Consider the following 22389-nt stretch of genomic DNA (forward strand, 5'->3'; position numbering starts at 1 on the left):
GGAATAAAATCCATAGAGATCAGTGAAGTGAATTTCACTCTTTCAAAATTATTGATGTTAAAGTAACATCACAACAATGTCCTGCAGCACAAAAATCAGTAAACAGATAAAAAAAATGTGTTTCGCCTGTTGTAACAGTAGCTGATGGGAACGATGACGTGTTGGGGCTAACGTAGAACAAATTTTTACAAAAGAAGACTAAATTTCCGACCAAAAAAAACTTTACATTTTTTAGATTATTTTCTGAAATTTTCTAGAAAAAAACTTAGCTACAAAAAAAGAAAATTTAACGGCTTTTGAAACTCTTTCGAAATTTCTGTTTTTTTCCTAGAATATTTCTCAGATTATTCTCAAAATGTCTGAGTTTCTACTAGCAAATGTTCAACTTTTCAAAGTCAGAAATTTCACATTATCTTCTGTTTTTAAGCTCAAAAGTTGTTTTTTTTCCAGCAGATGTTCAACTTTTCATACTCAGAAAAATCTAAGCTTCTTCAAGACTAAAAAAGTTTGAGTGTTTTCGTAACAAATTTTCAGAAATGCGTTTGATTTTTCCAGTTAATTGTTTTTGTTAGAAATGTACTCTAATATGCTGTCGTGGTTTTGAGGTTTGAGGCCTTGTCCACACTAGGACAGAAGTCCTGCCAAGAGATTAAGGCCACACTCGAAAACAAACAGTCTGAAAAGCTCAGTCTGTAGCGCAACCATATTGACTTAATATCCAGAGGTTATTACGCCTTAGCACCACAACAACAGCACACAGTTCTGCTACTGAGTAGCAGAACTGAGGACATAAGTGCATCATTTGGGGGATTTGCTGTACTTTTTTTTCCCGCTACTTCTAGTTTAAACAGACGTCTCATTCAAGTTGCTATGCCCTTCAGTAGCCACAAGGGGGAAAGGAGCTGCAGTTTCTGCAACCCAAATGAGCAAATGCTAAATTACAACAGCTAAGGTAGAACACTACTGTATGTCTGGGATTGGACAAACTTCACAGTTTCACAATAAAGCAACATTTTATTAGGACTGAAACAATTAATCGGATTAATTGTGATTAATCAATCTTTTCAAATAATCGTCAACAAATTCAGTAATCGATTAATCGCTAACTGCAGTATGCAGACTCACAAATGGCCATTTGCTGAAAGAATACCTTCAGAGCAGTAATTATACCAGAACTGTACTAAAGATACATTTATATTTTGCATTTACGAATGCAAAGTGCAAAAAAAAGAAAAAAGAAAAAACATTTGTATTTAAATATGTTTTACCCAGAACTCCTAAAGTGACAGTCTTTGCTTCACTTTGTTCAAATTCTGATTTTTTTTTTTTTAAATCTCCAATTAAATACCTTTAGCTGCACAGTATGGATGTTAAGTCAAGCAGGAAGGGCTGAGCTTTTAACACGTTGAGGTTGGAAGGATTTTTCAGCTGCAAATGACAAAGCGTTCACTAAATGAATGCTACATTTAGGCAATAAAATATTTATTTTCTTATTTAAAAGAGGAATCGATTTGCTTATTTACATCTTCAAATGCATTTCTAGCATTGTATTAAACAGTTAAATAAAAAATGGGAAGAATGTGCAATTTTTAAAAACGCGATTAATTAATTAATCGCCAAAATAATCAATAAAATAATCATTACTCGCAGACCCAATGAGGACTGAACCAGGTCACCAACTAACAGCTTTCCTGAATTATATGTTCTGTCTGCCTTCTCCTGCCGTTTACTGGCATACTACGACAAAAAACAACACATTTCCATTTGGTCAAAAATCAACATCCGTTTTCCATTTCTAACCATTATGATCCACTTAAAGCACGTCTCTCTGATGGGTTGTACCCAAACAATCGAAAAAGCCTTTTCTTTTCTTTTTTTTTTGCTTCGCTGTGCTTGAGTTTTCCCTGCAAGTCGTGGGAGGGTTCGCTCACTACGTGCGGCGCGCCATCACGCTGCAGCTCCACAAGGCACACTAAGGTGAGAGAGAAAATGGGCTCATCATAAGGCTCCGCTTGGCAGCTGTGCAGAACTTAAGACCAAATGAACATGAGACGCGCTAGACGTCTTTGAGAAACACTCATGAATTAAAAAAAAAAAAAAAAACCTTCGCCGATATGTATGAACGATGTGAAGATGTGGTAAATTATTGAGATGACGTAAGAAGATGCGGACTCAACGTTCCGTATGGAAGGCAAATGAATATTTTGTTTAGACGGACAGACAGATTTAGAGCGTTATTTGTTACAATGATTTGGATTTATGCTTGAAATTCACACATTTTTGTTTAGTGTCATTACAATTTTTTTTTAAGAGTTGCCCAAGACTAGATAATAACTGCTCAGGTTCACACACACGTTTCTGCTTACGTCGAGGGTCGTAATGTTTTGCTGGAACTCTTACAATGTGTCTCATCATATTTACACTGGGGGGAAACAGAAAGTGACGGCGTAGTTGAAACAAGTTCATAGAAACTCTGGTTACATTAAAGCTAAATGTGGATAGTAGAATATTTCAGTTACTTCTACGTTAAAGGTATAGTTTGGTCACCAATGACTATGCCACGGGTGATTTAGTTAAAAACACTATTTTAAGAGAATAAATGCACACAAATTCTTAAACAATTTTCGGTTGTGGATTTAAGCTCCTGCATTGAAAGAAAAAATATTTTTTTCTTAATTCTTTTTCAAATATATCCTTGGATTAGAATTATGTTTGTTCTTGGCTTAATTTGACACTTAGCAATTATATTTTAAGAACGATTAACAATCCACGATCATTAATTAGTTTTAAATATCTTTTGACCTTTCAGCTGTGGTTTGTAACTCAGACAGGCTTGGTTTCACTCCTTATAAATATTGTTCATAAGACTTGAGTCACAGAAAGGTTAAGTCACAAATTAAAGTCAGAAATGTTTTTATTTTTTGTTAGCACAACTTCTGAAGAACTAAGCTAACTAAGCTAATACTTTTCTAAATTACCGTAGAAGCTACCTGGCCCTCATACACAGAGATTAACATAAACGACCCAAACAACAGTGGAGCCATTTTGATGTACATCAAACGTGCTTTACTTCAAACGAAAGCTGAACTTAATGCCAGAGAAGAAAGGATAAATACTGTCAATTGATTTAGTCATTTCAAGGTTGTTTCCACCTACTGGTGTGGTCTAGGCATTACAGGATTCTGATTCGATTCCCAGACTCAACATAAACTGAGATTTTTTAAAATCTAAACCGGAGGAAAAAATATTTGTTAAAAAAATAACGTGCCGTGTAGCCAGAGCCTCTACTATTTTTCTAACTTTTGTAGCCAGCTAACTGTGGCTGCAGAGCCACCACTAGTTTGTGCTAGTGGTAGCTACTGCTTTTCTAACTTACATTAGCAGCTAGCTATGCTGCAGAGCCACCACTAGTTTGTGCTAGTGGTAGCTACTGCTTTTCTAACTTACATTAGCAGCTAGCTATGCTGCAGAGTTACCACTAGCTTGTGCATAAACAGGAACTACACATTTTAGAGAAACTGGTTTATCTGCGTTAGAGGTTAGATTGGGCCTAAAAAAAAGTCCAACCCGGACTGGCCCAAGCCGGCATTGTGTGTGAGCCCAACCCGAACATCAAGAAAATAACTCTGGCCCGAACTCGTTCAAGTTCACGCCATAAATCTAAACTCTAATCTGTGTTCCTCATCACCAAAAAGTGTTTGTTTTTTTTACCTAATTCATCTTTTGCCAGAAAAAGGCGATTAGTTTGGTAAGTTGACGTTAATAGTTCAGTCCTCTCCCACCACTGGAAATACGTCTGCTGGAAATCCAAATTTGGCTCCAAAGGGATTTGAGCCAACATCAGTCCAAAAGCATCAAATGCACAGACATGATATTCTGCAATCAGACTCACTGTATGTGTAGAACCTGAATAATAGAATACAGAGGTATTCCAATTCACAGCATAGACCATCTATCTGTACTTTATATCCAGAGGGAGTGAAAAGCGCTCAGCTCTGCTTACTGCCCACCATGGATCTCGGAGTGTAAACTTTATGACGCATGGCTGCTGCTTGGCCCGGCTCAGGATGCGGCCCCGCTGATAAAGGAAGCTCAGACAGTAGGCCTCATTAGCTGTGAGGGATCAACATGTCGGACGGAGGAGCGTGTCTGCACTGTAGGAGCACTTTCTTTCTAGAAAGCAGCTGGGCCGGGATTCCTTGGCACCCCGCGCCCCGCTCAGCCGTTATTAGCTCGGATCGCATGATGGGAGGATTAGTGAGAGATGAAAGGGGAGCTCTCGTCAGTGCTCCAGTATTTCTTTGTTGTCACCTTTAAATGCCGCGGCTTTTCTTAGAAACTGCTCACTGACCAAAAGGTGCCACGCGCCGGAAATAGACGCGTGGCACAAGCCGCACAAAGGAGAAACGCTGTAAATCTCTTTTAGAGTTCCCGTCGCCTCGCAGAAGGTCTGCGGCTGTCAACCCGTCCTGTTAATTTAAGACAGTCAAGTAGACAGTTGAACACAGTTAATCTTCGCTCCACATCAAAAGCGGGTTGGAGAGCAAACGAAATGCACCCATTACCAGAAACAGGCTCTTGACTTTAAGCTTCATTTATATCTTATCCAGCTCTCCGCCGCCCCGCAGCAGCGCTCTGCCAGAGAGTTTAAAGCACCTTGTTAGGGAGTCTTTTGTGACAGCATGGAATAATTTTTCACTTGAATACGAGAAAGAAATTGCTTCCCTGCGTGTTTTATGATTGCTTCGCGGCTTCTGTTCGGCTTTTCAGAGACAACAATGGGAGCTGTAAGGCAGCTGTGCGTGCGGCGGGCGCGAGTTTCTTTTCCAGTTATGTCTGGCTTGGTTCGGTAAATTGTTTTGCCTGCGCCCTCAGGACACTCGGGCCCCGGTTTCATTGAAGTTGGGGCTTAAATTTAGCAGTGACTGGGTTAACAGCTGCACCTGTTGTCTTCTCTTATGTACAACGAGTCTGAAGAGGCAGAAGGGGGGTAGAAAGGGTTCAGGTCATCCGTCTGCTTTCTTTCATCAGCAGTGATCCTCCTTGAAAGACATCCTGATGGGCCGCCGAACGCCCTCGGACGGACCGAGGCTTCAGAGGCTTGTAAATGCCAGAGCACTTGTAATCAAAAAACAACAATAAGATGTGAAAGCGGCCGCTGCTCGATGCGTAATGACGGACTCTGGGAGCTGGTCGCTGCCCGGCTGCCGAGTCTATGAATAAAGCTGTGAGGAGCGCTCAATGTGGAATTGGCATTGTGTCAAGAGTGATTAAGTGAGTGCTGGAGTGGAAGTGGGTGGGAAGAAAGCTGGAGGGAGAGGGGTGGCGGAGGGAGGGGTTTTGCTCGTGAGATGTTCTCACCTGATGCCCTGACTGTCCTGCCAGGATCCAAACCTCAGGGCCTCTGTTTTCCCACCAAAGTGACAACAACTGCTGCTCACAGAGCATCAGAGGTGCAACGGAGGAGGGCAACGCAACGAGAAGCTGACCCTGTTTTACACCTCACTGCCCCAACTGTGCGGCTCGACAGGGACGTACAGATCTGGACTGTCACCACAACGCAACTCACGGGTCTCTCTCCGCTCCGCTTCAACCCAAAGGAAGTGGAGCTGAAGACAGGACGTGATCGGTCAAGAACAGAAGTTACTGCTGTAGAAACTTCACTGTAATAGAAAAATTTGGCCGGGAGCATTTCACGTCTAAAAGTGTTACGTAATCAGTAGCCTGAATTACTGTACCAACAATTTGGTACAGCAATACGCTAATGGTTTGGCAGCGTATTGCCAAACCTGCGACAGCTAAATAAATCAAGATGATGAATCAGGAAGGGGCAATATCATGTAAAACTGACTCTTTTCTTTTAGCTTTACATCATGTTATAATTTTATTCCCTCATCTAAAAGTGTTGCTTTGATTCTTTCAAGCATGTTTGAGAAATCCTTTCATCTCCCTTGGCAACCATTCACCTGTGCAAAATGACTGAGTGAACCCAGCGTCGCAACCTCGGAGCTGCAGTTTCCAAGCTTCCAAACGTCCGGCTCACAGAGCAGCACTCACCCAAGACTCCCTCACTCAGCTCCTTCAGACTAGCCAGCAGCAATTAGCAAACATCTGGTGGAACTGAGCATCTGCAGAGCTCATTATTCAGCTACTTCTCGGTACAACGCTGGTAAAACAATAAAGGGTTAAAAGTTAATGTTGTGTTGACTTTCTGGAGGCGGAGTGTCAGAAAGAACAGGAGCTTCTTAAAGAGACAGAAGCCCAATTTCAAGGTGTTAAATTACAAAATAAAATTTATTTTAAGTCATATTTAATAAATACAGCATTTTTATAACAACTGAAGGTAACATAGTTACTTCATTGTGCTATAAAATGATTGTATGTGTCAGGAAACCCCACAATACTGCCCCTTTAAGATTTGCCCTATGTGCCCCTTTTAACTCTTAGCACTTGCCCCTCCAAATGTCTCTGCACGGCCCTGCCTACTTAGTTTCTGTGTTTGATGATGATTCAAAACATCTCTGATCCACATCCAGGACTAAACCTGCTGCCCGTCGCCCATTAAAACACCGGCTGTGATGGGAGATGGGGGAAGAAAAACGTGCCCATCCCAGTAATAGTTATAACTTGTCAAGATGTAACAGGGGCCAATAGAGACAAAAGGAACTGTGATAGATCCCGACTATGATTCTTCTTCTACCTTTAGTTGAAAACAGCACTCTGTGTCTACAGCAATATCCTTTGTTTGGAGTTTTGATCCTGGATTTTCTGACTCAACCTTGCTGCAATCCTCCTGGCCCCCAAAGTGTCTCTCTTTAGGCTACAATGAAAAAGAATTGCTAGTTTAAGAGCCAAAAAGACAATTTTACCTTTTCACACACGATAGTTTTCTTTGTAAAAACTGCCGTTCATTTAAAAGGAAGGTTTCTTTACATGAAGCCATCGCTTTGGGAAGTAGTAGGTCTGAGCAAGAGGTTCAGGCCACTAACATCAGCACTTGTAGGCAGGGGGGGTCAGAGCAGGCAAACATGGGGACCATATGCAAGGTGATTGGAGTTTGACTCAGTTGTACATAATAAGCTGTAGGTTTGGACAGTCCGGACAAGTGTTTTAGTAAGTGATGACTCACTCTGTAATCATGTGACATGAGAAAAACATCATGTCTCAAGGAAGTCAATGGGATAACCAGCATCTATTAATTTTCTTCAATCAAGGTCAGCAGCGTCCAGACCCTGAACAGAACATTGATATTGTGCTCCTGTGAGGTGAGCAGATGACAGAAACACGGCGGCCATTATAACATAAGCAGTCATCTTGACTTTGGCAGTCATTAGAAGCAATAAAGTCATCCATGTTCAGTTCACTGGGAGTCTATAAATAATATAAAGGCACAAATCCTTAATTCTCACAAATATATTTAAATGATCACCATCATGACTGTTACTAACTTATTTAAGACCTTTAAACGTGGGTATTCTCCTTTTTTACATGGCAAACATGAACAAAACCATTCTGGAGTCATTAAAAGTTGTTGGTTTCTTTTAGAAGTGAAAAAGATACTGACCTTTTGGGCAAACTTTTGAACAGTATTACCCTTAAAGGTGAAAACATGGTGACTGCTGTGTGTGTGTGTGTGTGTGTGTGTGTGTGTGTGTGTGTGTGCGTGTGTGTGTGTGTGTGTGTGTGTGTGTGTGTGTGTGTGTGTGTGTGTGTGTGTGTGTGTGTGTGTGTGTGTGCGTGTGGTTCACTGTGAGGTTGTTATACAAACAAGTCAACTTTATGGGGATGCGACATCAAAACATTTCTCCCCTTGCTTTAAACTTTAAGCTATAACTGTGTTTTGTTTAAAGTTGACAGTGTAAAGTGAATGTTCATTTCCTAAGCATCAACTAAAATTGTTTTATTTTGACATTCTTTTCAACTGCTCTGTAATAAATTACATTCAAGATTTTAACTAAACATGATAGTCTGATTTGTTCAGAAAATTAATTATTATGGGGTCTCAGATGTCTAACTGAATAAAGTTTTGTAAATGTTTTATATTTTACTGTTTTATATTTGTTATATTTTAGGTCAGGAAAATTTTTTTTTGGCTTTATTCCCAGCAACGATGACAAGAACTTTGTTTGAAAACGTGTGCCGTCTTTCAACAAATTTGTGTTTAAGTCTGTTTTTAAGTAAAATAAAAACAACAAAAAAAACATGGCTTACAAAAGAAATATACTTTGTATTTGTGTTGCACCGAACCTTTTCTAAATAAGAAAATTGAAGATAAGTGGCTCAGTGAAAATCAGAAGCATGCGGCTGCATCGGCTCCATCTGTTGGAGGGCCAAATTTCTACCATTCTTGAACTGCAGTTGAGGGGCCACACATGGCCTCTGCCTGGGCTGCACTCTGCGCATCCCTGGTCAAAACTAAGATTCTTGTTTTTTGGGGGAGGTTTGTACCATATTCACTCTGCAATCCTTTATTACCCCTTACTTATTACCCCATAGTTGTTAAAGGTTTACAGCTACTTCCTGATGTGGACCACGGGTCTAATTTTGGTGGGTGAAATTCAGACCCCCTTATGTGTTGAGACCTTTCAACTCACCGTGAGGAACAAATGTTCTTGGAGGACATGGGTTAGGTCAATTGGTCTCTCTAAATTGACCTTACGAGTAACTACGGTCATGCGTGGTTGGTCGTCATGTGTTTGTGTGTGTTGGTCTGTAGCGGCTGAAGGTACAGTAACATGGGAAGTTGCTATTAACTTGTGCCTCTTAGGCCTTGTCCAAAAGAAATCATAATTATTCCAAATGTACCAAGGTGTCATTTCTAAAATACCTCATATTTTCCCAGAAAAGTCATGAACTACACAAAACAAATCCAAACAAAATGGTAGGCCTGTATGTGGAACAGAAGTGCTGCTAAAGAAATACACACGGCAAAGATGACGAAGAGCATAACTGTTTGGATTATGGATGGAAACGTTGGTGTGTGTATGTAGGTTAAGAGGTGGGTTGTGTGTCATCATGTGTAGAAATGACCCTATATGAGAATTGTTTTGTATACCACGTATTAAAAAGTTTTGTTTCCAGGCACCTAAAAGGTTTTTCCATGTGGACGCAAGAATGAAACATTTTAGAGTCCTGCCACTAACAAAGAACATTTAAAAAACATTGGTAGTAAACTCTTTTTCAAAATTCCAATAATCTAGTGTCCCATTTTGATAGAAAAAGGTCAAAAACAACCTTTGCTACTTGTTGACTTGATTTTCTTGGCCGTCTAATAATGGTAGATGCATGCTCAAAACAGTTCGCTCAGGTTTATTGACTGACGAAGGCCTACGTTGTCATGGACAGTAACATTTTGATGACTTAAAAGTTGTACCCTCCTAATTAGGTCGATTTTTTTCTTCTTTTTCTTTGTCCAGATGCAACAATGAGATCAAGCAGCTGGATAAACAACAACACCAACAAAAAACCCCACTAAGCTGAATGTGACAGCAACAAGAGAGGAAGCAGAGTCCCAATGAACAACAGCTAAACCCTAATCTGTGTCTGTATACCTGCAGCCATCAATCAGCCTCATAGTGCCTCTGTTCTGCTCACCAATGCCAAACTGCACTTCAAACCTCAAGCAGCCGCCTTACCTTTAATAACGGCTAAACATTCTCGTGCACCATCAGCACAAACTCAGGGAGACATAATCACTCGCAGCCATATTTATCCACAGATTAAATGATGATGGACTTCACAATGGAAAATGCTCTTTACTGTCAATGGAGCTGCAGCTTTAAGTCAAGCTTCAGTCGGCTCAATCTGACATTCCGCTTCCTTTTGTCTCCCCAAATCACAATGGAATTATCTGAAATGGACAGACAGCCCTGAAAAAGCAAATAAGGCCTATTAAGGGGTAATAATAAAACCCAGCAACAAGCAAACGGACCACTGCATTAGTGAGGGTTCATGAGGGGATTGGACCTTTATTATTGGATTGAAAACGTCTAAAAATACGTATTTGTTGCCGCAACACTAAACGAGCGATTACAGCAGCTTAGGCGACTCCGTTTTACCACAACAATGAAAGGATTGCTGGATCGGGCCCACTCTCCGTTCCGGGGAGTTTCTGCGCGCTTCCTGCACGTCTCTGTGTGTGTCGACAACCGAACGTCCGATCCGCTCTTAATTTGAGCCTTTCATTAGGACGAAAACACCAATCATCTGGTCCGTCCTCGGGGGAAACTGAAACTTGGATGAGCAACATAAAACCACTCATTATGTCAAGTTAAAGAAAACACAGCACTTCAGGACGCTTGTGCTGATTGCTGGAGATTCCGAGCACACCGCTTTGTAAGTCCAGCATTTCAGCAATATTATTCCTCTTAGGAACTTCCTAAGAGGAATAATAAGAGAATAAACAGCACTGAAGAGGTATTCAGTACAGTGAAATTGCACGAGCCCTATGATACCACACCCCTATGGTGTGGTATCAGTGCCTAAATTAAGGCTCTTGTGCACCCAGCAGTGGCTACTTCCCTGTCGCATGAGGTTATATCCATTCCAAAGCCAGCTACAGATATGATCATTTATACTCCGGCCCCAGCAACTGAGCAACCGCCAGAGGTGAGTGGCCGGCTTGGGAAATGAGAAAATTACTCACTTGCCTTAGCATTAGAGAAGCTAGTGACTAGCATGCCTGGTGACCCGCTTCATTCTGGCCACTAGCATGGATAGGCTAGCGTTAGCATTGGATAGGCTGGCAGCTAGCATGCCTAGGTTTGTCATCTGCGAGTCATTCTTTCTGTATTATACGGAGCTGAAGTTAGCTTCTGATTTGGTGACTTGTACTTGCAGTATTCACAATTTCTGACATCACTGGTGAAATTTTATGCGTTTCTTCCTTTTAAAGGTGTTTGTTGACATCAAACGTTGGACAATGACATTAAGGTCCAATCAGGTCGTTTCTATTACTTTCCAATGAATTCTGGCATCACCGGTCCACTGATGCCACCATTACTGTGGTCTCAGCTTTAGCCGTCACACAGTTCACTTCATGTTTGACTCCAGAGGCCCACATGATTGATTCTGCAAAGTGGCAAAGCAAGCCCACGTCATCACCCTTCCATCAGCATGTTTTTTAAATTTTTTTAAAAAATGTTTACACATTTAATTCGCAGTTCATTTTTTCATTTCATAATGTTTTGTGACATTTTGTAAAGCTACTCTACGTATTTCATGGACTTTTATTTTTTAACTTAGTTTTTTTCCCCCAGTGTCTTTTTCCTTTATGTTCTCATACAATAATAAATTTATAAATAAATATATATATATATAATAATTTATAATAAATATATATATATATATATATGGGAACACTTACTTTATGGAATATTTATTAACTATTTATCAATAACAGCATTTATATATTTAGTTATGAATGAAATGTTTGTGAGAATTCTTGAAATCTGGCTGAATTTCAAGTGTAAATAATTTGTAATAAAGTGAGATTTTTTATGTTTTTTACTGGAAGGCATATGAATCTTACTTTGACATGACTACTCATTTATTTATGCTTTTCACTTCGACTTTGGGGGGGTTACAAGGCTGAAATCCGGGTCCATAAATGTACAGAGAATGGCTTTACTTGAGCCAATGCTGCAGTTTTACGGGCGTCCTTTTGTTTAAGTTTGCTTTTCGGTGACACAGCAGATCACTTTCACAAAAAAGTGGCGCCGTGACTCAGTCAGAAGCCTGACCAGGCACATTTCAGACGAACAGGGAACCCACTCGCCCTTCTGATTGCAGGTGCGCCACTTGAGATGCAAAACTAAACAGCATAATTTCCCGAGCTAAAGCTGCCCCGTCACTTTTCCATCAGCCGCATTATCGATTCATTTCATGCAAATGCACACAAAAGGGGGTCTGAATATATTTGTGGCTTTATGTAATCCAGTTGATGAATTTGCTTGCCTGCAATGCTAAACAGGTTATGAGTAATCTGCGCTGCATTACACTTTGAGGAGAACCATTACAGCGCTGCAAAAATTAAGCTCAGGGCCACGTTCTGAGGAGGCGCAGATAAAGTATACATTCTCTCCAAACAAAATAGGTCATGCTGTTTCAGCTCCAATTAAGTGCTGAAGAAAAAAATATATATATATCAGTCAACCGTAGAGCAGCTGTGTACAGAGCAGATAATTAAAAATTAACCGATTCTATAACTGACGGGTTTTTATGGGGTTTTTTTCCCCACAGAAGCTGAAATCTGTGGCGTTAACAGAAATCACATAGCATGATCGACCCGGGCGCGTTCGCGAGACACGGAACGTGTGTACAAGGGTCTTTCTACGCATGGAAGATGGTGCGTGCATAAAAACTAGGTCATCTGTTCAGAACTGACACATCCCCCTGCAAACAGATATTTGAAAATCAGAGAGAGTTGAAGAGAGAGGGGTGCCACGAGCAATCTGGGGAGAAAAAACACCCCCAGAAAAAACAACCACAACAACAAATGACTGCACAAATTGCCGGGACTGAGATAAAACTTATTTGGCGCCTCTCGGTGTACCATTACAGTCCTGTGAACTGCTGCAAACGCCATATTAAAACAGGATGCAGGTTTTCCTGGTTTTGGGCGAGAGAGCCGCGCCTCCGTCCGGCTCCGGCCTCATCTGGGAACCTGGGATCTATATTTAAGGCCCCGTGCGGCGGACATAATGACGGCCCGCACGGGTCAGTCTCCTCAAGTCCATGTCCTGGCAACGAGCGCTTCCCTTCTGCGATCCGCGCCGCCGTCCACCTCCTGTGTAATTTCACTTCCTCGCCAAAATAAAACCATGATTTATCCGTGTCACTCCGCACCTCTAAACATCATCTGGATGACAGTCTGACCCAACAGCCAACACCTCAGAGGGGGGAGAGGGGACGCTTCCTTGATTAGACGGAGATGTGGAAGAAAAAAAAAAGAGAAGAAGTTTAGAAAGTGCACACGTTTCAGAGTCTCCAACCCGGGGGAGGAATAAAACCCCCCCTATTTGTGGGCAGGAGGAGGATGTGAGGAGCTCAGGGAGGAAGAAAGTTTCTGCAACTCTCCGCAAACAACAGGGGGACTTGTTTGTGAGCTTTGCTCTGATTGGGGTAGTAGGGGGTGGGGGTGGGGGGGTGTATGCACATGAAGAGCCAACAGGGGACACTGTTCATACAGAGGAAGATGGGTTTGGTTGGGGCTTTACAAGTTTGAAGCCTGCTTCTAGTCATATGGAGTAGTTAATGTGTCTGCATGTGGATTATCGCGGTCAAATACAGTTTACACAAGATTCCTGTTTATTTTAAGCTACATCTAAAACGATACATTTTTCTAGATTTTGTCACGTTTCTCTATAACAGGCAAATTTCCGTGTGTTTTAACGAGATCTAATGTGGCAAGCGGGGAAAATTTGTGAAGCGCAACAAAGACGGGACACATTTTGTTTAAATAAATTACAAACAAATTCATGACCGACCTTTTCTTAAGTTTGCTTTTTGGGGACACAGCAGATCACTTTTACAGAAAAGTGGCACAACAATCCTCATGTTTGTGTGGAGGATTTAAAATTTGACTGGGATTCAGATAAGCCGTTGTTTTTTTGTTGTTGTTTTCTTTACGTCCTGTCGGCCGGTGTGGCATTATGAGCCGTTTGAGTGGCGCAGCAGATTTACTTTCACAAGTGGAGCATTACAACTTTTGCCATGTTGCTCCACTTGATATATATAAGAAACTTAAGTAGAAATTGTTTGGAATTTATTTCAGTTGCAACAGACAGAGATGGTTTAAAGTGAAACAAGGAGATAAGAGAGGAAGAAGAGAGAACAAGTCAACACCCTTAAGTCCGCTTCTACACCCGCAGAAAAAATCCCAAACTAAACCGAGAGGGACCACAGCAACAAACAATCACATAATTATTATAATATCACTAAAAAGAACACTGTAAAATGAACACAAGATGTTTTTAGTGGCAAACGCAGCCAAGTGTAGTGTTTCAATTATTTAAATAGGTGGCTTCCACTTGTGTGATTTAATTTAATGTAAATCAGCTTTCCGTAGGTTTCAAAACTTTTATTTTTGTCATTTATTCTCACTTTGTTTCTCATTTAGTCTACTATATTCACATGTCAGACATGAACTACAAATGCAGTCAAGGTTTCTAAAAACAACAAAAGTTCATATGGAATTTAAAGAGATGCGTGATAATCCACTCATTAGAAGAGTTTTGTTCAGATCAAAACCTTCGCAGCCCAACGAGACAAAAGTCAGCTTCTCTCCTCTGCAGACACAGGAGCAGAGCTGGTCAGCCAAGAACAAACTCAGCTGGGATACTTCAGATCGCTCCAGCTCACTGGGCTGCAATGACAGCTATCGATCCGGTGGGTTATTTAGCAGCTCTGCTGTTTGTCTCACAGGGTCAGGAGGTGAACGGGACGGCAGGGAGGGCGTTATTTAAGAGCAGGCAGAGTGACAAACACCTAAAAGAAAAAACACTCCACGGTGGGGAGTGAAGCGGCCAATCGGCAGCTGAGTAATCCAAACGTGACATTAAGCTCAGAACCTCCAGAGTGAAATCAACAGGCTGATGAGGAAACCAATCTGCAGTTTGTCACACAGCTGACTTCATCTGCTTTTACACTCCTACTGTCGTCAGACTTTAAAGGATCCTTAGAAATTCTGACTTTAGCTCAACACACTGACCCCACAAGTCAGGGTTTTGTGTGTGTGTGGGGATGCGGGGGTGTGTGTGAGTGGTGTCACTTTGCTCTTGAACTGCATCAGGGAAATCCAGATTCTTCATTTTCATAACATTTGTGCTGCAATACTAGTAAAAAGTGTAGAGTACACTGCAAAAACTGAAATCTGACTTTAACTAAACTTCTCAGGTTAATGGGATTCATGCTGGTTTCTACTCTGTTAAGATACTTTTTATATAAGGTATACTATATATACCTTATATATATTATCTATAATATATATTATATTATCTGTTATGTTATTTTATGTTAACATAAAATAACATTATTTTATGTTAGAAAATATTCTAATTTCCCATCATCAAAAGTCCTTTTCTGAATACGTCTAGAGCTCTCTCAATAAGACATTAAAACTCGATATTAAGAATTTATTAGTATATGCTAGAAACTATAACATAAATAGTTACAAAGCAACTTCACAACTATTTCATCCGTATATGTGCTATTGTTGCTTCTAACATTTATTTACTGTTAAATTCTTTTCTTGAAAGGGAGGGTAAAGTTTAGTATCATGTTTCAAGTGGCTAACCAGCAGTGATCAACAGCAGGGGTAGATCTGTACTAGCTTCATAAACTTGGAGAAAACCCTAATCCTTTTAAAACCTTTATCCATCAGAGACAGCAATTTACTCCATGCGTGCTAATTTCTGCTAAACAGGAAAAGTTTTGCAGCAATGCTACTTTAAAATCTTTGAGTAACACAACTCCGCGTTGGCCCTCCTGGCTCCGATCTCTCTCGTTAATGACTCTATTGACGCTGGAGGTCCGTTGATGAGCAGCAAAACTGTTTTAAACATGGAAGCAACCGCTGATGTGTTGCTATGAGAAAGGCGCCTATAAACAGACCCACATCGAGTTACAGACTTCAAGGATCAGGTCCAGCAGAGTGACCTTTTCTCTATAAAGCAGTCAGTAAACAGATCCACTGGGGACCACCACCATGTACCGAGTGATTTGACAACATGGTCGGTGGCACAGCAGTAATTTTAAACAGCACCACATACAGTACATGCCGAATGCCAGGAGAGCCTAACTGATCCCCGTCGCGGAGCTCGACCCGCTTCGGAGCAGGAAAAACTCGTGAGGATCCTACAGGAGAATGTGCGCCGCATCATTACAAGGCGGTCAGTCAGTCAACTGATATGAGCCACAGATTTAGTATTCTTAACTAACATGAGCTGCAGGGTGAGAGGCTGGAACTGCCTTATGTGGTGCCCTTAATTGTGCATTACCAGAGCGCTGCTCACACTCCACTTATCACACAATTTCATGTCTGATTTTAGTAATTACGTTTTTTCACAGCCTTAATGTACAAGCAGAACTATTTAGGGGAATGGTGAAAATGGATACAAATACTTAAATGTGTTCAACCCAGTATAGCGATAGCTCAACCAGTGGTGTCATCAGATTAGCATAGCTAAACTGAAATCTGTAGACACCATGTTACAGAAAAATCTCACTCTCATTTCTCTCATGTAAATAGTAATACGTTATTTAAATAAAACACAACTCCTTTTCATGTGAGACTCCAAAAAACAGAGATTGTTACATCAGACACATTCTCATCAGACAGGTTGCCATCTTTATTGTCTGAACTATTATGTTCAAAAAGTCAAGTTCAAAAAAGTGTCATGCTGTAGAAGAGGACAAAACTTCATGACACCAAAACTGCACAATATGTCTGAGAAATATCAACTCTGACTCAAAGTAGCATCAAGTTGCTATGGGCATATTAATTCGATTAGGAAACAAACTCTAAAGGTGAGCGCCTTCAGCTTCGTACCATGTAGCTAAGTTTTACACTCTTACTTTGAAGTAAGACAGGAAATAGTTTTCCAGTGTCCGCGTTGTGCTGAGTCGTCTAACAAAGGCGGCTCACACTAACTAGCACTGTGTGTACTCTGTAGAAAAACAATAGAAAAGCTTTATCTGCATTATAAGAACGCCACAATTAGCCAACTGTTAGCCGCTAATGATGCTAATGTTGACATTTGCTTCAGAGCTTCTTATCAGCACATTTTAATGTGCCTGGGCTTTATTGAAAATTACTGGTTCAAAATCAAAACCACACACGCTACATAAAGATTACCTGGCTCTTACTAAAACTGAACAGTTTCTATGAAACATAGTGTAAGATTTATTAAACTTTCACTCCATTTGTGAAGATACAAAAGAAAGCATTTTCAGTCCATTTTACAGTATAAACACCATTTTAAATTGAACAAGCATAAAATTCACAGTACTGGGTTATTGTACACTGACTACACAGTTTATCATTTTTGAAAACATAAAAAGTTATTTAACTTAAGCAGTGTTTTCTCAATACTGGGTTATCCTGTGGGTTGACTGTATTGTTAGAAACATGGACAAAAAAAAAATCTTTGACATAGATCTTGTCCAACTGAACTGAAAACTCCACAGGATGTAAAAAAATTGACTTTTCTGCATATATTAAAATATTCTTGAAGTGTAGGAGGAGCACAGAAAAAAAAATAAAGACAGAGAGCACTGAGGTATAACTGGAGTATTAATTGTCTAACATAAGCTGGTTTGCTTTAAAACAACAACAAAAAAAGAGGTAGAAATCACGCTTATGCTTTTAATTGGGCTGTCAAGACAATATCCCCGAGAAACTGCCTGGAAAATGTTCTAATTATACTCTTAGGTTCATTACCTGAACACATCCAGCCACTCACCCACACACAGGCTTATTTTCTACAGGCATGATTTTTCAGAGAGCTACTGCATGTTACTACATAAAAGAAAGTGCCGGACAGAAATAGACAATGTGTCCTTTATGTGAAACGGCATTTGAACGACCAATGAATACATGTGTTTATGAAAGACGCTTGAATTTGAGGCAGCTTTTTTTTAATCTCACTTTGTTGACGTGGTAAAAAATAGAGAACGGCTTTAAGAGTTTTCTCAGAAAGTATTTATTGGTTTTTAATGCTGCTGCCAGAGGGAAATTTCTGTCCAGAAGACTATATAAAAAAGAAAGATTATATTTAGAGGAGCTCTCTCTCTATGATGGCACAGTGAAGAAATTAAGCTAGACTGAGGGTTATTTACAACAGAAAAAACCAAACCAATCTGACGGGAATGGTTTTTCTTCTTAACAGAAAATCTCTAATAGTGAAAAACGTAAAAAGAAAGATGGGTTGATTTGTTTGAGTAAAACTGGCAAAGAACAAGTGCAATTTGTTTCAAGGTGTGTCTACACGGTAAAGATCACAGACTTGCAGATAACATGCCTTGATCTTGTTGAAGCCTTGGGCTCCCGCTTTGTAGTTACACATTTCAACTCTGCGCCAGCCGCACAAGCCTCTCTCTGGTGATCTGGAGTGGAGCAGGTAACCCTCCACTCCATCTGCCTGCATGTTTTTTTAAAAATCTTTTAAGGCCTGCCCATGCCATGCCTCTCATGTTTAGGGTAAGTGGGGTCGCCCCCATTGAGGTGATGACATCACACGGGAAAAGGTTCACCCCCGATCAACTTACAAGTGCAAAGGGTTCAAGTTTAGCAAACAGAACAACCAGCCGGTTCTTGAAAACCATAAAGCTAAACTACAATGTTTTATGGTTTACTACAAAACTACACTTTGACTTTATAAAAAAAAAAAACACACACGGTGAGGGAGGACAAAGTTAAATCAGCTAATGCCACAATTCAAAACATCAACCATTAAAAACATGACTGATGAGATGGGACTAAAGGTTCCTTATTTCATATTATTATTTTATTTTGAAAGGCGAGCAAGTAGTTACAAAAACAAAAAAAAGGATAATTTTGTCTATAACTTGTACGTTTTAGTTTTATAAATGTGCAGTTTAATTCCAGTTAGTTTCCCCCATGAATTACTGCTTTTATTTATTTCAGTTGACAAAAGCAGTTTCTCAGTTTCAGTTGTGGTTATGCCGCTGGTTTCAGTCAACCATGATAACCTTGGAGGCCACAACCGGAGGGCAGAAAAATGTGAAACGCACTTGAAAGCTGAAGCCAAGGTTGACCTTCCAGAGGGGCTTTCACTGTCTGCGGTTCCAAAATAATCCTCGCCTTGTCAAACGTCACTCAAGCTGAAGCTGTTACACAAAGTTCCCATCCAGCTTAGCTTTCCTCTAATGTCACAAAACAAAACAAAACAAACAAAAAAAAAAGACAGAGAGACTCGTAGAAATTGGTATGTTAGCTGGCAAATCTGTAAGAACTGCACTGGAGATCAAGCAGTGGTGAAAGTGAGCATCCTTCGTAGTGTGTTGGGATATGAAGCCGTCACACACACACACACACACACACACCACACACACACCTTGGTGGAGGCTTCAATTCAGGGCGACACGGGGTGAAGCAAAGTGCAGAGATTATGGGTCTCCAATCCGAGCTGTTTATCTTGGACTTCTAATGAAATTGACCTTCTATGAATACCCCTAATTATGCGAAATGATCCTTTTAATGAAGTCTTCAATCACAGTCACAGATCCCCCAGCTGACAGAGCTGTTACGTAAAAACCGCCGTTCACATGAAGAGAGGGGGAGGTCAATTTTTTTTTATTATCGTGACAAATGGTAAATAGTTCCTCTTAATTGACTGTATTTTTGGCTCATTTCCACAACAAATTAACAGAAGAGCGAGCTTTTCAAGCAGATTAAGCGGCGTTTGTCGAAGGTAATGAACATGTCACAACATCGGGTCGAGCAGAGCGATGATCGTGAAGTTGGCTTTCTTTCTAATCGCCCTTTCGGAAGATCTCGGCTTAGTTTTGCAGCGACAGATCAGAGGATATAGTCTGAAGATGGCGTTGACTCCATGATGCAAATGGTTTTGTGTGTTGAATTTTGGGTTTCCAGACATTTTTAAAAGCATGCAAATAAAGCAGAGAAGGTGGGGGTTGTTGGAGTTGGCGATGGAGCGTTACCTTGCTTCGCTGCATCCTTGGGAAAGCAAGACAAATATATACATAAAGAGCAGAAGCAATGTCTGCAAAATTAGCAAATTGCTTTTATCTGAAATCAAAGAGACTCCTACAAATCTATTAAATGCCACCTTTTGTTATCTTTTTTTTTTTTTTGGTTTTGTTTTGTTTTAAATAATGTATCATACTGGGACCAAAGCCAGCTTTTCCAGCAAAATGTAGACTCTTTGTTTTGAACAAATATAATTAGAGTTATTTTTAATGTACTTGCTGCAATGCTGAAGCTAATTTGTATTTGGTAAAGCGCAGTCCTTGATGAGCTATTCCCCGAGGCTAAGAGGCCCAGTTTGGATTTTTGAACCAGCATAAAATCCTTGAATTAAAGAAAACTCAAGGGCCCTCTACTTTCCAGAGATCGGCGAAGGCTGGGCATGTTGAGATGTGAATAGATGTCTCAGTGGCTCCGTGCTCCGTTCTGAGCAACAGGACAGGGTTTTTATTATTCCGCTCCATTAAGTTCTGTTCTATTAAAAAAAAAAAAAAAAGTCCCAAACACGATCTATTGTTTTGTAACATTTCCACCCAAATTACACGTTTCTTTATTTCTATAGTCAAAGAAAAGAATCTGCTTTTTAAATAGTTTACTGAAAGCCAGTTGGAGGACAGCTTTTCATATGAAAGAGTGACATCTACCAGGTTTTTTATTTTGATCATTTTTAAAGTCTTTTTTTTTGCATACTGCAGAGAGTACTGGAAAAAATAAAAGTGGACAAAAGAGAAACACACAGAGAGAGAAAGAGAGTGAGAAAGCAAGCAAGCAAAAGAAAGAGAAAGAATGATAGAGAGCAAGACAGAAAGAAAGAATGAGTAAGAAAGCAAGCAAGAAAGAAAAAGACAGAAAGAACAAAAAACAGAGATCAAACAAACCAGTTTCTCGGTTGGTGACTGTATGTTGTTTTTATGACCTTTTTTGTGACTTGATGATGTAAAACACTTTGAATCTTATGGCTTTAATGTGCTTTATGCAAATATACGTGATTGATCGACACCAAAGTGTTTTGAATCAGATTGAATGTCTTCAATAACATCTTAAAGATTCTACATAAGCCTAAGTTATGATTGCAATAATCCAGGTCCAGAGCCAAGTTTGTGCTGGAGCTCAGTGAGAGTCTTACCTTTGGTTGAACATCTGGTCCAGCGGTGTACGGAGCCAAGCTTGGGGGAACATCTGTGATGTAGGTTTTCCTGGGGCCTGGCGGTTGGTACGCCGGGGCCGGGTCCAGGTCGGGCCTCCTGGAGCTAACTCCGCCCAGCTGTGGCCCCCCAGGGTACTGCTGCTCTTGATATGCCATGGGGGAGAACCCGGGCTGCGGCGGCCCGTACGCAAAGTCGGGACCTCTGGGCTGCGCGGGCATGTACTGCACCTGAGCGGGGCCGCGGATCAGCTGCTGGCCGTAATGGTGGCCGGCCGGGGCTTGGTGCTGGGGGCCGGGCTGGGCCGACCTCACCTGGACGTTGAAGGTGGGCTGGCTCGGGGTCGACGCTGTGGTGTAGGAGGCCGGGACGGGCTGAGGAGACATGTTGCCTTGAGGCCTGGCGACGGGGCTAATGGAGGGAGGCGGCACGGACGAGACGCCCCCTTGAGGTTGGGGTTTGGGCATCGTCTTTTTGGTGGCGGTCAGAGGCGGCTGATTGGGGATGACCATGCGCTTGTAACCCGTAACCGGAGCGTTGGGGGTAGAGCCGGCCGAGGAGCCGGCGTTCTGAAAAACAAATGAAAAGGCTCGGTTCAAAACTCAGAGCAAAGTGACTCACTTTCAAGACATTTCTGTATAAAACTCTTAACCTTGGCCCTTCTAGTTTTCAGATTCTAAGTGCTGGAGGAGAGAGCTGGAGTATTCGCAGCTTTCTGTTCCAACGTGCTTCTATGCCAGCACTTAGAGTTACCATGACCTGGGTGATTGGCGGTGTTCAACGAGAGAGATTTTATGTTAGAGAAACAAAAACCCGCACCACAACAAAGTCGTAATGTCACATACGAGTTATGCTTCCTATTAGCAGGCTTCCTGTTGAGGATTCATTACAGACTATAATAAAAATGTCCACCCACAGCTGCCATACAACCGGCATACAGCACAAAAAACGTGAACCATGATATTTGACATTAGACTGTTGAGAATCATGTATAAAAGGATATGCTGCTGTGGAAAACTAAACTTTTCACTGTCTCAAAGTAAAAAAAAAAATAGCATGATTGGTGGAAGAAGAAGCGAAACGCTAAGTGCTTTAACCTTGTCATTAGGAGGTGATGTTGTCTTAAAGTTTGCTCATTTGAAGGTAATTCAGCATTAACATGGGTTAAGGCTTATTTAATAGTGATTTTCCTCAAACAGTGCATTGTATGGCACAGCTGAAAACTTGCCAAGATGTGAATACTGAAAACATCAACCTGGAAACAAACACAAGAAAACCTGATAGAAGCTGCAACAGACTAGCATCCCGTCGATTCTGATTTGTTTGTGTTACAAGTTTTCTACAGGTTGCACCAACTCAAATTTAAGACATTTTAAGACCATTATGAATGGAATTTAAGACTGGTATCGCAACAAACATACACAAGAAATTTTATTACATGTTTTTTTTTTTAAAGAATGGAAACCTATCGAGAACGGAACGGTACTTTAATTACCATTCCTTTGATACTTCTCC

At 40.8% G+C, this 22389-nt stretch overlaps 1 protein-coding gene across 7 annotated transcripts in view; it reads right to left on the reverse strand.

The window, feature by feature from the left end:
* Positions 1-22389, reverse strand: part of lpp (LIM domain containing preferred translocation partner in lipoma) — a 179810-nt gene that overhangs the window by 49384 nt on the left and 108037 nt on the right. For 6 of the 7 annotated variants that reach the window (XM_028027707.1, XM_028027704.1, XM_028027708.1 and 3 more), the window contains one exon: positions 20856-21443. In XM_028027707.1, coding sequence (XP_027883508.1) covers positions 20856-21443 — 588 coding nt within the window. Of the gene's footprint in view, positions 1-6700; positions 6785-20855; positions 21444-22389 lie in introns of those variants that run through there. The other variant, XM_028027709.1, reaches the window with a different exon arrangement.

The sequence above is a fragment of the Xiphophorus couchianus genome, chromosome 9 (assembly GCF_001444195.1).
Source record: "Xiphophorus couchianus chromosome 9, X_couchianus-1.0, whole genome shotgun sequence".
Taxonomy (NCBI): domain Eukaryota; kingdom Metazoa; phylum Chordata; class Actinopteri; order Cyprinodontiformes; family Poeciliidae; genus Xiphophorus; species Xiphophorus couchianus.